At 38.9% G+C, this 23205-nt stretch overlaps 2 protein-coding genes across 2 annotated transcripts; one reads left to right on the top strand and one right to left on the bottom strand.

The window, feature by feature from the left end:
* The first annotated feature begins 812 nt into the window (after positions 1 to 812).
* On the top strand, positions 813 to 17329 carry LOC111585729 (B-cadherin-like). The gene is made up of 18 exons (XM_023295320.3): positions 813 to 1020; positions 2657 to 2771; positions 6407 to 6495; positions 7113 to 7394; positions 8129 to 8269; positions 8592 to 8747; positions 9058 to 9202; positions 9447 to 9619; positions 9992 to 10120; positions 11019 to 11204; positions 11374 to 11618; positions 12603 to 12745; positions 13116 to 13207; positions 13456 to 13591; positions 13865 to 14086; positions 14717 to 14847; positions 15044 to 15187; positions 16363 to 17329. The coding sequence occupies exons 1-18, from the start codon at positions 970 to 972 to the stop codon at positions 16573 to 16575; spliced, it is 2793 nt and encodes a 930-aa protein (XP_023151088.2). The 5' UTR covers positions 813 to 969; the 3' UTR covers positions 16576 to 17329.
* A 4263-nt stretch (positions 17330 to 21592) lies between these two features.
* On the bottom strand, positions 21593 to 23131 carry LOC111585733 (homeodomain-interacting protein kinase 1-like). Its single transcript, XM_023295324.2, has one exon. It carries the CDS (start codon positions 23129 to 23131, stop codon positions 21593 to 21595), a length of 1539 nt encoding a protein of 512 aa, XP_023151092.1.
* Between the last annotated feature and the right edge of the window lie 74 nt (positions 23132 to 23205).

Here is a 23205-nt window from a genome sequence, read left to right on the forward strand (position 1 = left end):
GATGTCCAGACAGTCAGGAGAAGAGAAGGAAGTGCTCTTTTCTCAGGATTAAATATTGATGTTTATTAGCACAGAGAATGACTTCAATGAGCACATTAAGAAAATGGTTTGTAAGACTCAGTGTAGTACAGCCTGTTAGCAAAAGATTTATGAGACGTTGTCTACCCAAATGACAGTAAATATAGAGGTCAAAATAAAGTTCAGGTGACGGAAATTAGTGTCATGTGCTGTATGAACTCTGTGTTGGCCTATTCTGAAATGTCTCACCATTTAAATTAGGATCTCATTTAGTTGTATGAAAATGGGGAACCTGAAACTTCCACTGGGCTTTAGAAAGCATTTGGGTGGCTTTTGGACAGGTTTCACACCAATTCTAAACAAAGTTTTTGGTTGAACACTTAATATTGACTTTACAAATGAAAAATATCTACTGTTAGTAGTTACATTATGTTTGGGATGTCATTCTTAGTGAACAGTCATGGTTGGAAACGTCATTCTGGAGAGAGAGACAGAGAGACAGAGAGAGAGAGAGAGAGAGAGAGAGAGAGAGAGAGAGAGAGGGTTGTGTGTTCAGAAAAGAGGAAACGAGACAGAAAGCACCTCGCTCTCCTCAGATACAGCGTATTGCTTATTACTAGTAACAGTTCTGTCAGCCTCTGACTAATATCTGCTGTACATATGATATGAACTGTTCACCACTGACACAGCAACAGAAACTGCTGGTTTCTGCCTCCTCAGGTGTGTCCTATGACCATATGAGGAACCCGGAACCCGCGCACCTGTGAGCTGACGTCACACGCTGAAAGTACCTGTGGGGACTCGCCTGCTGAGAGCTTCAGTTACGGAAAGTACCTCGAGGAGACGACGCCACGACGACAATTCACAGAGGAATATATTTATAATCCGTCTCCTTTAGGTTTTTTTTTTCTACTTTCTTGTGGGATCTATCGAAAGAGGATTTACAGACAGATGGGGACCGCTCGGTTCGCGGTTTTGGGCGTTCTAATCATCGTTTTTCAGGTGAGACTTCCTCCTGTCCGGAGAACTTCACTTTATTTTCACCGTGTACCTTAAACTAATGTGTTCATTCGACAGAACACAGTTTGGATAATAGTGAGAGCATTTTATTCCTCGTTCTCTCGGGATAACGTCGTTATTCGTCCAGACTTGTATTGAAGTGGTTGGAGACTAGGACAGCTGTTCAGCTAATGGCCGAGTTCATTGTAATCAAGTAACTGCTTCATTAGCTTAGCAAGCTTAAAGTGGTCACGATCTCACCACGCAACTAATCCCAAAGTAATGCAGATACGACTGTGTCCACCTCGTAGCTTTAAATCGTCATTTTTGAACTCCTCGAGTCTTCCTCCTCCTCCAGCGCTCGGTAGATACTCGGCCTCGCCCTGTTTGCTGACGCTGCTGCAGGTTAAATTCCAACTCACCGTGTTTCCTTTTTGACCGCTTGGAAACTTTTTAAAATTTGTTCACACCAAAACCAAGGTTCAGGACTAGATTGATGGAACGTTGTGTGTCTGTAAAAGGTCTCAGTTTATGGAATAATCTGAACAAAGAAATCAAAGAATCCAAGTCAAACATCACATTTAAAAGAATAATTAAAACCAGTATGTTAAATAAATATAATGAAATATGTTAGTTATGTTTGATTGTCATATCACTGTCATTTTTGTTGTTGTGAATAGTATTAACTGAATTGTAACTTGAGAACCATAATGGTATGTGACTGTGTTGGCTGGCAGCTATTTTATTTCATTGAATGAATTTATATATATTTATATATATATATATATATATATATATATATATATATATATATATATATATATATATATATATATATATATATATATTTATATATATAAATAAAAATTTCGTCATTATTTTTTGTTGTTGTTTATGTTGTTTTTTTAGTACTTTTTTTGTAAATTGAATTCTGGGGATAAAGGGGCAGATAAAATAGGACTTGTCTTCTTTCTGTTACCTTTCATTCTAGTTTGGAGAAGTTTGTATTTATATATTTTTTTAATTTTACAAATGAATGAAATAAAGAATAAAATAAAATTTTAAAAAATCCAGTAGCTATATGTTGTAATCATACTCAGAGGTAGTTTCTCAAGCAATTCTTACAGAATCACATATTGCTGTGAACACGTCTGACCCAGTTTTAAGCATTTTTAAGTGACGTACAGCTGACTATTTTCATAATCAATTGTTACCTGAGGAAAATGCAAACATTTTGTACCTCCATCTTTTAAAATGTGATTATAAAAAGATTTATTAAGAGATTTCTTTTTGCCAAACTAAGAGATGAGCAAGAACGGAACTAAAACCAAACTTAAAAGTTGCCCTTCAGCATACCAGTTACACCTCTCTCACTGTCATTCATTCAAATTAGGGCTGCAACTTAAAATTGTTTTCAGTGTCAGTTATTGTGTTGATATCTTCTGGATTATTGGAATATCGGTTTTGTCTTGTGAGTGTCACTAAATAGTAAGTGTACCTGTTAGAATTTCTCACATGCCAACATGAGCTTATATGTCTTGTTTGACCAACAGTAAAACAAGACTGCTTGATTTAGTTTTCTTTATATTGATGATCAACTAATCGTTAGGCGTGCAAATTGCTGTTTCTGCTCTCCTAGGCCTCAGCTCCACTGACTGCTGAGGAGACATCATGTGTACCTGGATTCGAGTCGGATATGTTGATTTTCAAAGTGACCAGAAAGTACCTGAGGTCAGGCACGAGACTGGGTAAAGGTAAGAGCAATCTAAGAAACTGTCCACCGGCTTGTTGCCTCATGCACACAGTCTGATGAACCTGTGGTGGTAATTTGTAATGTTAAGTATAATTTTAAATGAAAGATTTTTAATTTGTACAAAGCATCTGGACCTGTTAGAGCCATAGATGGAACTTGTTAGCTTTTGTAAAGTGCTCCTCTGACTCAGATGGCCATTTTCAGATTAGCTGTTCGCATTGTTCTCACATGAAACCCAAACAACCTCAGGTCTCAGCTTGCACTCACTCTGCACCTCTTGTAATGCTCTCACCTACAGGCAAAAACAATGTGCCCAAGCCTGTTTTGCAGGCTTTGATTCTAAAAGGATGCCAAATACTCAAAGAAAAGCAGCACTTGATATTTTTGTCAATTTACTGGAAGGGGTTATGCATTTTGTATATTTTCACTCAATTTTTTTATTTTTTTTTGGTCACATAATGTTAGTTTCCTCTGTTCTCTCTTTTTCTCCAGTTTCCCCACATTTATTCATCAGTTAAATACTGTATAGCTTTAAGACTATATATTGTAAATAATAATTTACAAGAAATTCCATTGTGATGAAAAAGTATGAATTGAATTGACAAAATACAGACAACGTGAAGTATCTTTGTAGTTTGTACCTGGGTGCAGGTTGCTTATTTCCTTTGAGTAGGATCTAACAGAAACACTCAGACTTTGATAAAAGCTGCTCTACAGTGCCAGTTGTCTTGTGCAGGGTTGTTGAGAGTGAAGCTTTTCCCAGCATGCATTGTGTAAAAGGTGGGGGCTTGAGCCAACAGGACAGAGCTCCCCTTTCATACAGGAGCACTGACCGACAGAGTCTACCGAGAGATACTTTAACTCCTCTGCTGATCCTGGTGACATAGAGTCTGTGTAAACATCATGATAATGTGTGCTTTTTCCTGATGAGCTCTTTGGTGCTGGTTTACCGTCAACAAAGTACAATGTGTTTGTGGCTTAGCACTAGAGAAAAATTGTATCGGCCTTGAATCCAGTTAAATTTGCTTATTGTCTAGTATAAGCATTGCTAGCTGTTAAGAGATTGACCTGCAATCTACATTAAACTATAGAGAAGTAATATGGAAGCACACTTTATAGTTTTCCAACATGTCAGAAAGAGAATTGACTGTCCTGCGGTTGGTGTGTCATCAATAAGGGCCAGTGCTGGGAAAATACTGACCACTGAAATGACCCAACTCCTTGTTGCCCCAAAGATTTTAATAACTCAATTGCAAACCCAGGTGAGTCATTTGGTTTAGTTGGATCTACTAACATCAGTACAATTAAGGTTATATTAGTAATATTTCTGCCTTATCATGCAAGTTGCTAGCAGTTTATGTCACTGATTGCATCTTTACGGTCTTTATCCCATCTTTTCCTCCATCATTACTTCTCTGTGTCTAATTACACACAGAGAGAAATTTGGCACTGCACCAACTAAGCCATTTATGACGGTATCATTTGAAGAGTGGTGCTATTATTTTCTAACCCCATGGGACTAACTTTAGTTTAGTACCGGAAGTAATTGTTGATGTTATTGTTAGCTCTGGTTTCTCACGCTGGTTCTGGACATTTCCATGAATAAATTCAGAGGAGTACAAGTTTCTGCTGAGATATAATGTTTGTCTAAATGGCTGTTTAAAGCACTGATACTGAATGCATTGTTCCCCGTGGACATAGCACCTGACAAGGCTAAAACTCCATAATGCAACTTTAACTCATAGTTGGGTAATTCCTACAGCATGATGGATACCATACTGCATGTTCTCAAACTACTCAGTGTGTGAACAGTTTGGCACTACAGTTTTTATTTGGTTTTTTTGTCAATCAGAAACATTAACATCATTCTTGACTCAGCAAATATTTTTTGATTATTACCTGATTTGCTTTGTCATTGCTGCATGTAGTTCTGGCTCAGTCATCGGTCAGACATCCCTGTGGGTGTGTACGGCCTGGATTTCAATGGGAAGTCAAAGGAGTTATACTGTTTTTAAAATCACAGCCTGAGCTAAGCACCTAACCTCGCAATTGTGCTTTTATCCCAGATCCATTTTTTTAAATTACAAAGTAATCCCTCAATCTGTATTGCATGGATGAATGGATGCAACTCACAAGCTGTGCGTCCTATCCTGTGTACTGCTTGGAGTGCAGTTGCAACGTCAGTTTGATGAGGTGAACTCATTCCTTATGACACTATTCAGATAAAAAGTAATGCCGGGACACTTTTGACCAGTTGTTGAATAGTTAAATCCTGGATGATAATTAAAAGTGGATGAGAGAACTGGTAATGTCTTGGATTTGATTTTAAAATACAGACACAATTTTAAACTCAGCTGATGACAGAAAGGGGCAAAATGAATGGGGTTTTTTTTTTTTTTTTTTTTTTTTTTGAGTTGGCAGTCACTGACTTCATAGCAATTAACTGAAATGCCAAAAATAAGAACAATAGTTTTATGTACACATGCTATACATTGATGCTCAGCATGCAAACATTTGACCAATCAGATGAAGCCCTGGCTGGCTGTCAGCTACCCTCAGATTAACTGTTGTCAGTTTGAAGGCGACTGGTTTGCTGACATGATGGTTGATGACGAAGGAGAGAACAGCGAGGAACATTTCTGAAGCGGTTGTAGGAAAATATTTTGCAGGGGGAATTGGACTTCAATGCTCTTTTTTAAAATCAATTATGTTCAATGAAAGTATTCTCAAAACTAGAAAAGCACTCTGAGAGCACAGTACTCTGCCAAGGCTGTTCATTCCCCCGTATGGCATTGTAAGGATTGTGCAACGTCTTTTCTAACAGAGGAACTTCACCACTGTCATGAGTTCATGTCACATTACACTGAACAATGTTCAACACATTACCTTTCATCTGAACAAAAAACACTCTTGTTTAAACTTCATGCTAGCAAGTGGTGATTTCAGATTTTGATGTTTTCATTGAAGTCAATGTTGAGAAATGAAGTTGTGTTCTCAGATCTTGTATGAATCTGATAAAACTGAAAAAAGTGGTGATCTATACAAACGTCAGATTATCTTCAGTGCTTGGAGTTTTAGGTGAACATAAAACTATTTTGTACTTCAGTTAATCACAAAAGCTGAATGTTTAGGCAGGGTCACTAACAATCTGAAGTCCAACAGAAAGTTTCAACCTGTCATACAGGTAGATCTTTGTTTCAAAGTCAGTAAATCTGACCTCTAAATTGGAGACGCGACCAACTGAGAAAGTGGGTCGCACCAGTGAAAAAGTTTTGTCTGGAGCCCTGTGTTGTTGTTATGGGTGTAGTTACACTTTAGTGCATACACAACAAAATCAGTCACAAATATCTGCTAGTTATTTTTCTGTGTGTTGAAAAGTCTTACCCCATGTTTACTCCCACTATCACCAAATGCTGCTGGCTGGGAAATTGTTGGGTTCTGCTGCATATTAATATCAAGATGCTTCACTTTGATGTTTGTAGTTTCTTATGTAATGTTGTCCTAACCTCACAATATACATTGCATTAAGATGACATACGTTCTATATTGATACCATAAACAAGTTTGAATTGAACTGAAATTGAACTGAATTTGCCGCATTTGTAATGGATAACTTGTTATTCTTTCTTTTTCTAGTGGGCGTCACTGACTGCACAGACCGCACAAGATTTCCTTTGAGCAGTGATGACAGCCGCTTCAAGGTTCAGACAGACGGCGTATTAACTGTTAGTGAGTTTATCATATTTGATTACAACATTGCAGTTTATAATGGTCACCTCCAAAGTATCCCTTTTTCCACCTACATGAGTTTTGTCAGGGTCTTGGGGTAACTGTGCTGAGGTACTAGAAATAAGAAAGCAATGGAAGGGATAGAGAGATTTTTTTGTTTTTCTTACAAAACTATGAAAGTTGTAATATTGTTGTCTTATGATTTGCTACCATCGAAACCAGATTGAAGTAAAACATAGTAAACTTTTAAGTGTAGAGTGGAAAAAAAACCCAAGGTGAAAATTTAGATCATGTGTGCCTGATATCTGCTGCACTGAAAATATCTGTCTTAACTGTAGCTGAGTACTTTTTCATGAGTTTTTCGTTAAATATGACACAGATTAACCTACACTCCTTGAAATATTGTAGATTTAGGTGCACCAACAGCCATGATCGCCTCTGACCGTCGTTTACTGATTATTCCTTTTGTCATTGTACCCTTCACAAGTTGGCAAAGAATGTCATAATTGTTGCAGCGGTTCAGTTTGCCACAGTTTGAAGTTGTTTGACATTAAATGCAGGACTGTTTTCCAGAATGTGACTTTGGTTTATGAGTGTTTTTTTTCCCCTCCAGGTAAAGAGACAGGTTGTTCTTCATAAAGGACAACAAGATTTTAGCATATCCTCTTGGGACTCACAAGGTCGCAAAATGACTGTTCCTGTCAGGGTAGTGCATGATGGGCACCACCATGGGCACCACCATGGGCACCACCATGGGGACCACCATGGGCACCACCATGGGGACCACTACGGACACCACCAGCAAAATGTTGAGCGCCACCATGGGCACCAACACAGGGACCACCAGCAAAATGTTGAGCACCACCATGGGCAAAACCACGTTAATAACACAGAGGTAGTTGATGAACTAAACTGACAGTCAGTTGTTCTCTAAATATTTTTTTTTTCTAAAAAATTACAATTGCTGGTCCAACATGCACCATATTGTTTAACAAGTGCTTTGAACATTCAAGACCAGAGGCAGTCTGTGAGAAAGGTCTGCATGCAAAGACTGTTCTACTTTAACACACACTGCCCCCCTGTGGCTGTGCATGAAAAGAGACTCTGGTTTTATTTTATTGGTTTTCATGGCTTTATCACTGCAGCCATATTAGGTTACCTGCAAGATGCAAAACTGAATATTAAAATGCATCAATACATAATTTTAATATGTGTAATGTAAAGTAACAGCAGTGCTTCATTGTTTACTTTACAGCACACATTAACTTTTTAAGCACCTTCTTTGTTACAGCCAGATATATGAAGGCTGCAGTTCATTTTCTGTGCAACTGTCTTTCGCCCTGCATGACTCTGTTGGAATCTGTTGAAGTATATAAGCTAATAATTATCCATCCATTGATCCTGTACTTTATTGTCTAATAGAGTCATTGTCATCATATTTGTTCCTGTTTGGGTGCAGGGAGGAGCTTCTCCTGGCTCAGATGGGTTAGGAGATCGGGTACACCAGTTTTCAGTTATTGCTGATGTGTGCTATAAGATTAGTGCTTTTCATTCTAGTTTGTTCCATTCTAGGAGTGGAGTGGTCTGCTTTCAGCCCCTCACTGACAAAATATCTGCATGTTTTCACAGAGTGCAACCGATACACAGGTGTCTATTCTGCGTTTCCCCAAGTCTGGTGGAGGGCTGAGGCGGAGGAAGAGAGATTGGGTTATTCCTGACCTCTCTGTTGTTGAGAATGACAGAGGACCCTATCCCCTCAAAGTGTCTCAGGTAAGAGGAACTAAAGTCCCTGTTGCTGAGAATGTGATAGTGAACTTCATTTTTTACTGTTTGTTATAGCAAAGGATATCTAGATGTTCATTTCTACTACTGTAACTGGGCTGTGATTGGTAATTTTTATTTGTTTTATTGTTTTTATTGCTACTTGTAGTATGTTCAACAAAAGCTTTGGATTTTCTTGTGTTGCAATGTACAGAAGTTAGTTATTCACTAGCCCTGTAAACTTGAGCTTGTTTCTTGGAACAACAGAGTTGATTTTGAAGTTGTTAAAGTTGCAAAATTGTAACTCTCACTCCTGCTGTGTTTTGCCCAGATCCGCTCCAACGAAGATAAAATAAAGAAGATCTTTTACAGCATCACTGGTCCAGGAGCTGATCAACCTCCAGCTGGTCTTTTTACTATGGACAGAACAACTGGAATTCTGTATCTCACACAACCACTTGACAGAGAGAAACAAGATAAATATACGGTAAGCCTCCTCTCTTCTGGTTTTATACACACTCTTTCCCTTTCCAAATATTCATCCTGCCACTCAGTGATGGGAACAGATTCAATCCAGTATTGGTATCGGGTTCTGATACCAACGTAATTCACGGATCGGAAATTTCAGATCCAACCTGTATCTTTGATGTCTGACAAACGTGAAAGCATTTGCTGCTTCAAAAACATTTGTAAAACGGATATTTTTAAAATGATTTAGTTATTAATTTTCTAAACATGATGTAATAATGAAGGAATCTACATGGATCCCTACTGTAACTGTTTCTGTCTTTGTGCAGTTTCTCGCACATGCTGTGGCAGAAGGTGCAGGAACAGCTGAGGACCCTATGGATATTGTTGTCAATGTAATTGACCAGAATGACAACAAGCCTGCTTTTGCTAAAGACACCTTTGTGGGAGAAGTTGCTGAGGCCTCAAAAATAGGTACTGTCAGTGGATTTAATATGAGCCTGATACAATATGTCTGTTGTTTTTCATTTTTACAGTAGAAGGGAATGATACAAAGCTGCTAATGTCTGTCCAAACTTTACTTGAACACAGTGGTGTTCCAGGTCTGAATAAGACTTTCTCTAATGTAAACTCTAACCCCAAAAATCTTTAACAAATTGTTCTAGAAACTTTGACAAACCTCTGCTCTTATTTCCACTTCTGAAATCCTTGTCTTCAGGTTTTGAGGTGATTAAAGTTGAGGCCACAGATCTCGACCAGCCCAATACTGACAACTCGGATATCCGCTACCGTATAATGAGCCAGGAGCCACAGTTGCCCAGTGCCTCCCTGTTTGTCATCAACCCGGTCACTGGAGTCATCAGAGTGAATTCTGGGGGGCTAGACAGAGAGGTGAGCCTTCTAGAAACAACTGTCATCTTTCTTAGTGTGTTTTCATAGCTAAACACTAAAATGATCAGCGCTTCAAACTGTTTTTCAACTTGATGTGGTTCAGTTGGCCAGGGTAAATGCTTCCATGAGTGCTCTGGTGTAGACCAGATAATTCCACCAAGACTGACACAGACTGACCAGAAGGTGGTTTTGGTAATCTTTTAGAGTCTGCGTTGACAAACCCTAAGAAAAAAAAAAAACATTAGCTCAAATGTTACATTAACTTTAAAGTTAGAGGTATCCTAATGGATTCTCTGGCAAGTGATTCTGTTAGTCAGAATGTTTATTCCTTTTTGTTGATGAGTTACACTCATCATGTGTCTCTTTCAACAGAAATATCCACAGTACACTCTGGTGGTACAAGCAGCAGACATGGTAGGAGAAGGATTGACTGGACAAGCAAAAGTCATCCTTAAAGTGACAGATAGCAATGACAACGCTCCAGTCTTCACTCAGCCCGCTGTAAGTACAACATACTTGTGACCGGAAATGTTCTCTTAATTTGCCGTTTACCTACTCATTTATTACAACGGATTGACACATTTAATTTGCTAATGTTGCATTCATACACTTTATGGTGCCATTGAATTTTCCACATTTTAACTGTTAAATTCATCAGCATGTACACATTCTTTGAACAATTCCACAATGCAAGGCACCACATTTTTAAAATGTGGAAATAACATCTGTGCATCTCTACAGCTGGTAATGAGTAGAATATTACTGTACATCACCATGTAAGTGCTTGCTATTGATGAAACTACTTAGTGTATAGGGAGTAGTAAATAAATGAACATGGGAGTTCTTTCAGACATCCCATGAATTTCAGCTTGCACATCTGTCGTCATAATCCTTGTAAAAAGCAGACGTGTAGCACAACAAAACGTGGTCAGGCACAGCAGCAGTAGCTTGGTTAAAAGTAAGTCTATACATAGTCAACTTCAAGACAGTAACAGGTTTGCTGAGGAATATTGCTCAATAAAATCATTTTTCTTAATGCAACAGAGTGTGAGCAAATAAGCTCAATCCCTTTTCACTGAACTTGGTAGTTAAATTAACGTTGGAGCTTAGGGTTGTTTTTAGTCATTTTATAACATGACTGAATGATTTATAGCTTTGCCAAGTTATTTTTCAAGTAATGTAACAGTTTTTACATAGAAAGTTGATACAGTGCACGTTTTTAAGAATTTTTGTCTTTAAAGTGAGCAAATTATGTTACATACTTGTACAGGAAATTAAATCAACATGAAATCGAGGACCATTTACAATTACTCTTTCAATTCTTAGTATGCCACCAATGGCCTTTTTTCAATCTATGTTTTCTTGCCTCATTATTAACACATCCCTTCCATTTTTCCAGTATGAGGCAACAGTTGAAGAAAACAAAGTAGACGCTTTGATTGTAAAAATGTCAGTAACTGATGGCGACGAGCCCCATTCCCCAGCCTGGAATGCCAAGTTCAAGATTGTTGATGGTGATCCTGAAGGCCTTTTTACAGTGGAAACGGCAATAAACAAACAAGAGGGAATCATTTCTACTGCCAAGGTATGAAGTTAAACTGAAAATCTCAAATAAGAGTTTATTGAATGTCAGTTACAGTTCCATAAATTAGTAAAGTAAAAGTCAAAGAACTTGAATTTAATTGAGCTGCACAGTGAACTGTAACATGTTTGTCTGATCAGTTGTGTTGCTGCTTTTCCCTCCATCCAACCAGGGTCTTGACTTTGAGAAGACCAGCAAGCACACTCTGTTGGTTACAGTGGAGAATGAGATTCCTTTTGCTATCTCGCTGCCTACTTCCACCGCCACAGTGGTGGTAAATGTGGAGGATGTTAATGAAGCTCCAGTCTTTGATCCAAAAGAGAAGCCTGTCTCAAAACCAGAGGACCTTGCTGTCGACAGTGAAGTGGTGCAATACAAGGCTTTTGATCCAGACACTGCACGCAAACAGAAAGTCATGTAAGATCAAACATTCAGTCAGTCGCTCATTAGATTACGAATGTTCTCTTTATTTGCTGTATAGTGCTCCCAAAATGTCCACAATGGATCTATTAAGTCCACAACATGTATTCTTTGTGCGAACAATCCCACAAGACATTGCAGCACATTTTTTAGATGTGAAAATAGTAGGGCTGGGACACCCCCCCCCCCTCCCGACATTACGATCCGATCCGAATATTCGGCACTTTCCTTTGTCTCCCCTCCCCCACGTCGGACGTTACATTCCGATCCGAATATTCGGCTCGTTCCTTCGTCTTCCCCCACCCCCCGTCGGACATTATGGTCCGATCCGAATATTCGGATATTTGTCATTAATTGGGGCCGAATATCCGGAGCCCAGAAATTGCTGTTCGGGCCAGCCCTAGAAAATAGCATCGGTGCATCTCTTTGGCTGGCAGTAAGGTATTAGTGTAAATCACTATTTAAGAGTGTTGTATTTATTATCCTATTTAGTGTATCAGCAGTAGTGATCAAATGAACAAGGTTTTTTTTTTCCCCAGACGTGATACAGCATTTTAAAATCCTATAAATTCCAGTTGTATGCGTAAAGAAATACCTTGTCACTTGGAACATAACTAGACAGAATCTGAAAAAAGAAATTTCAGTTGTCTAACTTCAGAAGTGCAGGAAAGAGGTCAGTTATCTCTAAAACTCCTAAGCCAACCTGTTCTTTTAGATTCATTTTCAGCACATTGCAGAACTTATTTTTCTGCATCAGCCGAGCAGCCATGTCGTTGAAAAGATGCTCCAAGTAATTAAGTATACAATAAAAGAATCTTTAGTCAGTAATTAAACTTAAATATTCTTTGCTTAATGGTTCATTTTACTACATGTCTATGGCTTTAATTGCCCCATGTTCCACCGTGAGACATGAATCTGCATTTAATCAAATATGTTTGCGCAGAGTTTACATTTTTCTGTGACTGTCTTGCCCCTGTCCAGGTATAAAATAATTAGTGACCCTGCGGGCTGGCTGAATGTGGCCAAGGAGACGGGCCTGATCACAGTGAAAAGCCTCATGGACAGAGAGTCCCACTTTATTAAGGACAACAAATACACAGCACTCATTGGTGCATATGATGACGGTAAGTAGGAGGCAAAGCTGACGCTGTGTTGTCTAGCTGCTTTTAAACCACAAATGAAACATGAAATGAAAGCTTTAATGATGTTTGTTTTATAAGAACCCATTCTGATAAGTGTCATATGGAGTGGGTTCAACCAAATGTAAAAATGAACAGTTGAATGTTTTTATTGTATGGTCTCAAACAGTCAATGTTAAAAGAACTCTGCCTTTAGCCTGCTTGGGAAGAGCTTTCTGCAAAAATATCAACTTTGACATTTTGGGGTTTGATAACTGCTTTAAAGCTAGGAAGTCTAAAAATAGATTTGATCTCGCCAGGATGATGAAAGCCTCTCCATAATTCGTTATGTTTTGCTCTCCTCTCGTCTCCCCAGATGAAGTCCCAGCCACAGGAACTGGTACTCTGATGATTCAGCTTGAAGATGTCAATGACAATGCACCCACCATTATAGAACGTGAATTTCAGGTGTGTCTAATTTCCCAATAGTAGAGGAATTGTCATGTTTAGCACTTCTATTGCAGATTAAGCTTGTCGTGGAAATTTGTGGTAGTGTGATGGCTGCGTTTTACAATACACTGATTTTGAAAATATGATAGAATAAAAAATCACATCAATCATAAACTAATTTCCTTCAAAGTTAAAAGAAATCAAATTGTGTGCATTAACATCACCAGCATAAAGAAAAGCTTGAATGTGACATGGTGTTTCCTCAGGTGTGTAACAAGGAACCAGCTCCTCAGCTGCTGGCTGTAACAGATAAAGATGGACCAGGCTTTGCTGCTCCGTACAGGGTCTCTCTGGACGACGCCATGTCGAAGGCCAACTGGACTGCAAGGATGAACGAGACCAGTATGTTCACTATTAATACATGATAAGCTCAAACAGATGCCATCCAATCAAATTACCAGCCCCAGCAGAAATGGACGGGTCATTCCTGGGAGAAAAAGCATTCTTTGTTTTTGTGATGTTAACAAATGTACAACTACAAATTTACAATATGTTAAAAGAAGTAAAAAGGATAGTAACAATGATTTTCAAATATTTTGATGCAGAAAATATTTTAACTTTGTTGCAAAGCAGGGGTTCTAAATACATTTTCCTCTGTTTTTGACTTGATTGCAGAAACAGGCATCATCCTGAATTTAGCCAAACATCTGGAGAGTGGACACTACAATGTGGTCCTGAGGGTTTTAGACAACCAGGGTATGTGGCAGATCAACACGGTCCATGCAGAAGTGTGCGAGTGCACTGGAGCTCAAACGATGTGTCAAGGAGGCCGTATTGCAGGTGGCGCCAACCTGCCTGCCATCCTAGGAATACTTGGAGGCATCCTGTTGCTGCTGAGTGAGTTTAATATTTCTGTATCTTCAGTTCAAAAAGGAAACGCGCTTTTTAAAATTCCAGGGATTTGAGCTGGAGATTGTAGCTTGGAAACCAAAACATAGTCATCAAACTTTGCATCGTTACTTTGGTTAGGACCCTGCAAGACATTTTACTTACAGTGGGACCCAGTGACAAGGATGCTGACACTGATCAGACCAACTGTGGACAGCAAGAGGAGCTCTGAATGTTTTAGTGATCTGAAAACTGCTCTAATGTTTATTCTTAACTTTAAACTATATGTTACAGTGTAAAGATGGTGTAATATTTGCCTGCTATTTGACATTCATAGAGCTGCACTGTTTTGATGAGTTTATGTACGTTAATAGTTAGCTTGGCAGCCTCCATTGAATGATGACCATTTTGCTGCAAAAGGTTTGTGAAATCATGTATTTATTCGGGACTATTTTCAGTGGTGGATTAGTACACATACGAGGCCCATACATATGTTTGTGTTTAATAGCCTCAGAGTAACAATAGAGCTACATGGCACAGAAAAAATGAGTATATCAGCAACTGCTTTCATGTCCTCAGTTTAGTGGGATTTGTTTTCACATGAGGTGTGTTGTGTTAAGTTTTGTGCTCTGTCTTTAGTGCTGGCATTGCTACTGCTGCTATTTGCAAGACGAAGGAGAGGAGAGAAGAAGGAGCCTCTACTGCAAGACGATGACATAAGGGACAATATCTATTACTATGATGAAGAGGGAGGTGGAGAGGATGATCAGGTAAAGAATGATAGAAACTGATTGAAAAGACATCAAAGCTTCAGGAATGTGTCACTAAAATCTTACTGTACACATCTTTTACACATCAACCATCTTTCCAGGTGACATCAAGGTCTACTGTGTATGTAAAAATGTTGTATAACAGTAAAATACAGTATGCTCCAAGTAATAACCTCACTAAATGTCTTTCCCTCAGGACTATGATCTGAGTGTTCTCCACCGTGGTCTGGACAACCGACCCGACGTGTTCAGGAACGACGTGGTGCCAAATTTCATGCCTGCTCCTCAGTACCGGCCTCGCCCCGCCAACCCAGACGAGATCGGCAACTTCATCGACGATGTGAGTAAAACACGCAAAAATTCATCGGGAAAATACTGGACATCAAATTGTAAAGGTTGCATAGATGAATGTAATCCCAGTATGTCATAGCAACCCTTTCACTGAAGAATCTGTGCTTGGAGTTAAACCTATGGTCCCTCGGCTTTATCCAGGGTCATTTCACTACCTTTACTTTTATGCTCTTAACGTGGTCATTATAAAGACCAGCTATACTTGCTGTACTTTGTTTTTTTTCAAAACAGTCTAGACTACCTAGATCTTTTATCTGCTATGATACTTGCAGATTTTTTTTATATTGGGCTTTATATCAAAAAAATATTTTGTATTATAAAGTCATGTTTATATATGTATCACACCATAAATGCTTTCAGTAGGGATGTCTTTCCAGAATTGTGCCTGGAATTTGGTAGCATCAGCATGATGGTGGGATACTGCATGACTTGTACTTCATGACAAGTGAAAGTGCCTGTTGAAGGACACTTTAACCTGAGAGAAAGGGAAGTGACTGTGGATACAGTTGGGTTCTGAGGGTTAAGTAATTGAATTAAAACTTAAAAAGGCATGGGTTTATTTTGTCACTGGAATAATATGCTGTTGATATAATCACTGGTACATATATGTGTGACAAAGAGAAAACCAGACTTATTTGCATGATAGTTTCTAAACCATGTTCTCTCACATGCATGGCCATTATTTGACATCAACACATAATGCAAAATTGTCAATTAATGTGGCATAGTGTAATCTCACAGCAGCAGTGCAGAAATGACCATGTACATGGAGAATCTACTTTGTCAGGGTGCAGCCATCTTTCCATCACACTGTTGTTGTAATTAATGATGTCATTACATCGCTGAGTCTCTGTACCCCAATGTCAACTACTGGCAGACGTTTTTTTTAATCTACGGTATTTTAACACTGCACTCCCCTGGGTCTCCAGCAATACAACTACCGGAGGAGGACAGATGCACACACACATTCCTTGTATTTTTTTTTTTTTTTGTGAGATGGTCAACACAATTTAGAAATGTATTGAATTTGACTTGATTTGAAGTCTCAGTCGTTCATTGTCATGTTTGGCATCATATATAGGTCTGTCCCATCTCTCCATATTTACTGATGTATAGAAACAACTTCTGTAAAATGAGAGCATGTTTCCTTTTCTCCTCCCTCAGAACCTGAAGGCAGCAGACAATGACCCGACAGCACCCCCTTATGACTCCTTGCTGGTGTTTGACTATGAGGGAGGCGGTTCTGACGCAGGAAGCCTCTCCTCTCTGAACTCGTCAAGCAGCGGGGACCAAGACTACGACTGCCTCAACGAATGGGGGCCCCGCTTCAAGAAACTGGCTGACATGTACGGAGGTGGAGAAGACGACATGCTGTAAACATACCAAAGAATGAACCGTCATAGCTGAACGGTGGATGCACGTATGGCTGAGTGTGTGTTAGTTCATGAATGTGTCACAGGGAAACTACTCAGTCTGCTAACATGCTAGTTGCCACGTTGCTATGCTGCTGGTTTTTTTTAGTGTGGACTGTGGTTTGCCTTTTCAGTGCAGTCCCATTAATGGTTAACAGCCCCTGCTCAGAGGCCAAAGTATGAGTTTATTTTTTATACATGAGTTCCCCATTTTCAATGGGTAAGCTCTGTGTGCCTGTCTTTGTCTGTTTTAGATCTTAGGCTAAAGACTAAAAACTACTTCTTGTTTGTTTTCTGTTCACTGAGTTCTTAAGCCACAGTGTAGATTCTTTAACCAGTGTTGCAGCTTCCACAATGACACTGGATACATGCACACAGAGGCTTACAGTTGCACTGGAAACTTTTGTCTAATACTGGCAGAATATGAATTGCATTTTCTTCTTTTCGTTTTGTTTGTTTGTGGAGTTTGTACTACTGTTTTGTATTTGTTTAAGGGCTTTAATTAGAAGTGATCAGTGATCTAGGTAGCCAACCAATGCTACATCACCCTCAGTGCTCAGTTAAATACTTTTTAAAAATGTTTAGTAAGAAGTTATTCAGTTGATGTTGTCTTTTTTTACACTGCATTGTCAAAAATACTCTTGCAGTTACCTCCAAAGGAACTTTATTATTAATGCTTTGATAAATCTGATTTTTTTAATAAAGATATAATACAATGATGGATTTGTGGATGGTCTTTTATTACATTTATGGAAGTGAATTTTTCACTGGAACTACATTAGACAACCATAACTTAGAGTACTATAAAGCAGCAGCAATGCCAGAAGTAGTGCATGAGAGGGAAGTTCTTTGATTAATGCATGTGAAATAACCCTTCTTTTCAGAGCCTGATTGCAAAGAAAGCTGTTTGAATGACCCACTTAGTTGTTGCCCTTTATTCTGTCTGATTAAAAGTCTGTGGCCTAATGTCAATCTCTTCACTCTCAGACTCTGAGGAGTGTTCCCTTGAGTGCATGAGGGATCAGGGCTGTCCACCTCCCAAATCAAGTGAATGAAAGCTCTGATGCAGGCTTTCTGATACTTTTAGGCATTTTTTGCTGCAAGTCTGCATAATACTTTCCACAGGATGTTGCTCATAATTTATACCAATATAAGTGACATAAACAGGCTTGCACTGCCACAAAATTGTACACAAAGTAAACATGGAAGCATTGTATTTTTTTGTATTTGTAAATGTCCACATATGATTTAGAGACATTTATGACTATGGACATGGACCTCCAGTGATGTCCTTTTGAGTGTGGTGTTTGGGACACTTGCAGTGGACCTTTGGGTCTTTAGGTTGCAGGGTGGCATCGCTGTGAATCAGGATTATTGCAGTACATCCTGCAGATGCTCACTTGGAAATCTGGGGAGTTTGGAAGCCAGGTCAACACCCCTGGTTCTTTGTTCTTCTCATCATGCTGGGCCAAGTAGTTTGGTAGTGTGGGAAGGAGTAGGGTATGTGTTCTGCCCTGCAGCAGAATTTTGTGTGCCGCAGTGTCCTCTACCGATTTTTCTGTAGAAAATGATGTTAAAGCGGGGGATATTTGTAAAAAAAAGAATTTGGTGTTGGTCAGGCCATGAGAGGATCTGGATGCTGCTGCTTCTGCTGTTTTTATTTCAATGTTGTGGCCTTGGACAGTACTTGTCTGTAAGTACTTCAGTTGTTTGACTTAGCTTTTTCTGTTGTGTGATTATTGGTTATGTTCTGATTTCTCTTTGCAATCTGTGCTTTGTTACAGTTTTATGGTGATAAAGTAAATCTTCACTAACAAGAGAAGTTGTGCCTTAGATTTGAGGAATCACACCATTAGCTAGCGGTCTACCTATGAAAATCTCTATATATAATACATAAAATATATTCTTGGTGCCAGATACCACAGCACACCTTCAGGGCTCCAGTGGAGTCCTCGACAGGTCTGGGCTGTTTTGGCAGCAAAAGGTGGACCAACAGAATATTAGGCAGGTGGTCATAATGTTATGCCTGATCGTTGTATATTATCATATATTACATAACTGAAATATGAATGTAATGGAGTAAAAGTACAACATCCCTCTGAAATCCTGTGAAGTAGAAGTATATAGAAGCATAAAATGGAAATATTCAGTACTTAAGTAAAAGTGCAGAGTTCTCAATACTATTTCCATACAAACAATTGTCTGTTATCGTCACTAGGTGGCACCTTTGTTTCATGGTTGGTAGTTTAGAGTGGGGGACATTCCCTCCTGACAACATATTTTAGTACTATAAAATAGGTATGAACAGTCTGTTGAAGTTCTATTTTAGTTTTTGTACTTCTTTTTCTTTGTATCTTTCTATTCTATAAGTTATACAAGAAACGCATGCAAATTTATACTTCAGTAAAAGTACAAAAAGAATTTACATCAAAATATACTTAAAGTTATTATGCAGAATGGCATATTTAAGAATAATGTAGTTATATGGGTATAACTATTTATGCATTATTGTGTTCAGAACTTTAAAGTTGGAGTCGGTAAAGATAATTTAATTACTTTATATAATTTTTCTCCTGGGTCGCTTTTTAATTTCTCTCTGGGGCTCAAAGATGTTTTAACCTCATCTGTAGTATGATACCGTAATTTATTTGTTGATTATATACACACTGAAACAAAAGTACTCATCGACTTCTGCTTTCTTCTTGTCAGCAGGTTCCATACAGTTGTACTTTGTTAGCTAAAATTTAAAAATGTTAAGGTCAACTAAATTAACCAGCTTGTATTATATTGACATAATATTTTTGAATTAAAACAACAAACTTACTTCTGATGGCAAGTTTGTGTGATTTTAGTACAGGAGCCACGGCATGAAAAACACTGGTATGATTCAATGAAACACTGTGTTGACAGTGAACATTCTGAACGCGTGTAACATCTATTCTGTCTGACAACACAAGTAAAAGTACAGTTCATTTGTGGAACAAGTAGTCATCAAAATAACTATAAACAGAAAATACCTAATTAGTGTACATAAGTATATACAGAACAAATTATCTGAGTTGCAATGAATTAAAAAACAGATTGAAAAACTACCAGCATATTCCCTCATTAGATAATCTGTCACCAGGACAAGATTTCCTCTCTGTATCTCTCAGCTGTGATCACAAAATATTACATTAATATTTTACACTAGTCACTACACCAGTAAAAAAAAAAGAGGACAGATTTCACCCCTTGTGTCACTAAAGCAAAAACCTTGTTTTGTTCAGCATGTTTTTTTCTGTAACCAGCTTTTCTGTAACCCAATATCAATAGGTATATCATACCTTCAGTAGCAAAACTGCACCGATTACATGTTTTTTATAACTTTAAATGGTGCATGTTGGGTAATGTTCCAAGGGTCACGTCACCATGTACATTAGGTGGTTGTTCAAAATTAATCAGAACATATGGTAGGTCTCTTTTTTTTTTGCCTGTGTTTTGATACCAGGTTCATCTTCTAGCCATTTTTGGGTTTTTTTGGCAATATCATTATCTAATATAAAGCTGATATTTTGACTGAAAAATGTAAGATCTGAAAAATGTTAACAGTTGAGTTATTTGGAGGAGAACAGGGAAAATCTAGTCGACGTGGCAAGCACTGGACATAATGACTTTTTTGTCGCCTTAATGTTTTTTTCTTTGTTTGTTTGTGCTGTTCCATAAAACATTTACAAAAAAATGAAAAAGAAATCTCCAATGCTTTTGGCTAGTTTTGCATGGGCAGGTTCTGTAAATGGTTTGAAAGTACAGAAGTATTACAATAGTGTGCAGGTATTTTCCCACAGCCCTTTGCTATTTAGATATACTGTATAACTGTTTATAACTATTTTTAAAAATTAGCAAAATTACACCATTTACAGAATAGTCAGAAACTGTTTTGAATTTTGCAACAGTCCCTGAACAAATCATATGTGGTTTGCAGTTCCATCAGGAAAATTCAGCCAAATCTAAGTTTAAAATGGTGATATTTCAGTAAAACCATTTTATTCTACTTGTCTCATCTCAAAAGTGGACAATAAACCAATTGCACCAGATCTTATAAAAAATGTAAAAACTTCTGCGCTCCTTGCTGCAACTGAGGACTATATGAATGACTCAGCTATGACGGATGGTCACATGCGAACATTGTGCTGAACTGAAAAAGAAAATAGAAGATCAGAAAGATGATGTTAAAAGATCCAAGTTCTTGCTTCACACACGCACAAACACACACACACACACACACCTACACACACACACACACACACACACACACACACACACACACACACACACACACACACACACACACAAGAAAATGCATTCAGTTTTCATTGCAATGGTTTTAAAGTTGTGGTCAAAAAGAGTGCAGGACACCTGCAAGCTACAATATGTGCACCTTGAATGAAGGAAACAGTGATATTGTTGGAACAACAACAAGCTCTATTTTACCACATCAATCCTGATCAGCAATAAAACAACCTTCCAAGCTTTAGTTTGTACAACAACAATCAACAACCAGAATGTGGTACAGTTGTGTGTTTACTTGTACAAACAAACACATGCAGCATGAAGATCAAACAAATGCAGTATTAAGATTGGGTTTTGTTTTTTGTTTTTTTTGTTTTTTTTTATTTTATTTATTTTTTTATTTTTATTTTTTATTTTTTATTTTTTTTGGGGGGGGGGGCAAATTTAGAGTATCCAATTAGCCAAAGGTTTGTGTTTTTGTGCTATTCCTTTTTTTTTTTTTCCTTTTTTCCTTTTTTTCCCTTATTTTTTTTTTTTTTTGGTTAAGGTTCATTAAAGTCTACAAGTTCCTTATGTTTCTCCAAAGACGTAGTAGACAAGGACAGCACTGGACTTGGGTCATTAATATAGATAGATAGATAGATAGATAGATAGGGTGGAGGGAGGAATGAGGGTGGGGGTGTGAAGAAAGCTAGCTGGTAGCTGATCCACTAGTAGATGTAAGTGTGGAAGGCCCTCATAATCCCCCTAATAATACGTCTGAACCAGCCGATGTTGTCTGTGTTGGTTTCATGTGGAATCTCGATACAGACTTCTCCAGCAGACTGGCATGGAGCTGGACTTTGGTCGTTTAGGTCTACGCGATGTTGCCATGATGAAGCAGACTGAAAAGGAGCCAGACTTTGGTCAATGACGTCTCCGTGCTCTTCCCATGATGTAGCACATAGGGATGGCTCAGGACTTCGGTCATTAATGTCAATGCGTTCTTCCCATGACGCTGCAGACTCCCAGGAAGCTGGACTTTGGTGGTTAATGTCCACGTGGTCTTCCCATGATGCAGCCGACTGCCAGGAAGCTGGATTTTGGTGGTTGAAGTCGACGCGTTCTTCCCACGATGCAGCCGACTGCCAGGAAGCTGGATTTTGATGGTTATTGTCCACGCATTCTTCCCATGATGCAGCAGACAGAGGTGGAACCGGACTTCGGGCATTGAAGTCTGTTGAGTTCTGATGGAGGCTGGGAGCAAAGAAGTGATGCTTCAGAACCTCTTCAGCTGTGATCCTTCTGCCTGCATCAAGGGACAGCATACTTTTAATCAAGCTGACGAAGATCTTTTGATCCTCTTCGTATCCCGGGTCTTGCACCATATTCTTCTTAATGTCATTAAGAGAATTGAGTTTCATGCTCCTTGTCTCTGACGCACAAAATCCATGCTGATACTCCGCTGGAGTCTTGAATCTCCAGCGTGATGTGCCGAACTCCTGGCTGAAGAAAAAATCAGGAGTGTAACATCCACGGTCAAGGACGTCATCACATGGTTGGCCTTGCGTTTCAAAGATGAATCTGAGGACATCATAGTCTGTTTTTCCAGGGTAGAGTGGGCACCCAGTGGCCAGCTCCACCATCAGTACTCCCAGAGCCCACATATCAACTGACTCATTGAATGGTAGTCCAAGTAGCAGTTCTGGTGCACTATAATGGAGGGTGCCCATCCAGTCACCTTGGTCTACCGCTGACACGAGACATGCCAGACCAAAGTCAATAAGTTTGACCTTCAGTGGCTGCTCATGGCGGTTTACAACCATGACATTGGGCGGTTTTAAATCGGCATGTATAATGCCGCGGGAGTGTAGGTGAGACAGTGCTGTGGCCAGTTGGTGCAGTATAGGCCTCAGCTCTCTAGTGGTTAGACCTCTGGGGTTTTTCTCTTGCAGGTAATCCTGAAGGCTGAGATCAAGGAGTTCAAAGCTTATGCATATGTTCTCCTTGTGAAAGAAAAATCCATTGCACTGTACGATGTTGCACGTGTCTGGGTTCAAACGCCGCAGCCGTTTCAGGATGGCTATTTCATCCATCGCCACTTCCAGAACACCTTCTTCACTTTTGTTAACTTTAACCGCTTCTATCTTGGTGGTTTCTGTATTACGGCACTTGGCTACAATGCCAAAGCTGCCCTCTCCGAGAATATCCTCGACCACATGGCAGCTGCCAAGTCTGCTTCCCTTCTTAATTCCGAGTTCTTTCGCCATGCTGCTAGGTTCTAATGTTGCTAAGAGTGTCGTCTCAAGTGTCTTCTTTTCTAAAGAGTGTCTTCAGGTCAACC

The sequence above is a fragment of the Amphiprion ocellaris genome, chromosome 16 (genome assembly GCF_022539595.1).
Source record: "Amphiprion ocellaris isolate individual 3 ecotype Okinawa chromosome 16, ASM2253959v1, whole genome shotgun sequence".
NCBI lineage: Eukaryota > Metazoa > Chordata > Actinopteri > Pomacentridae > Amphiprion > Amphiprion ocellaris.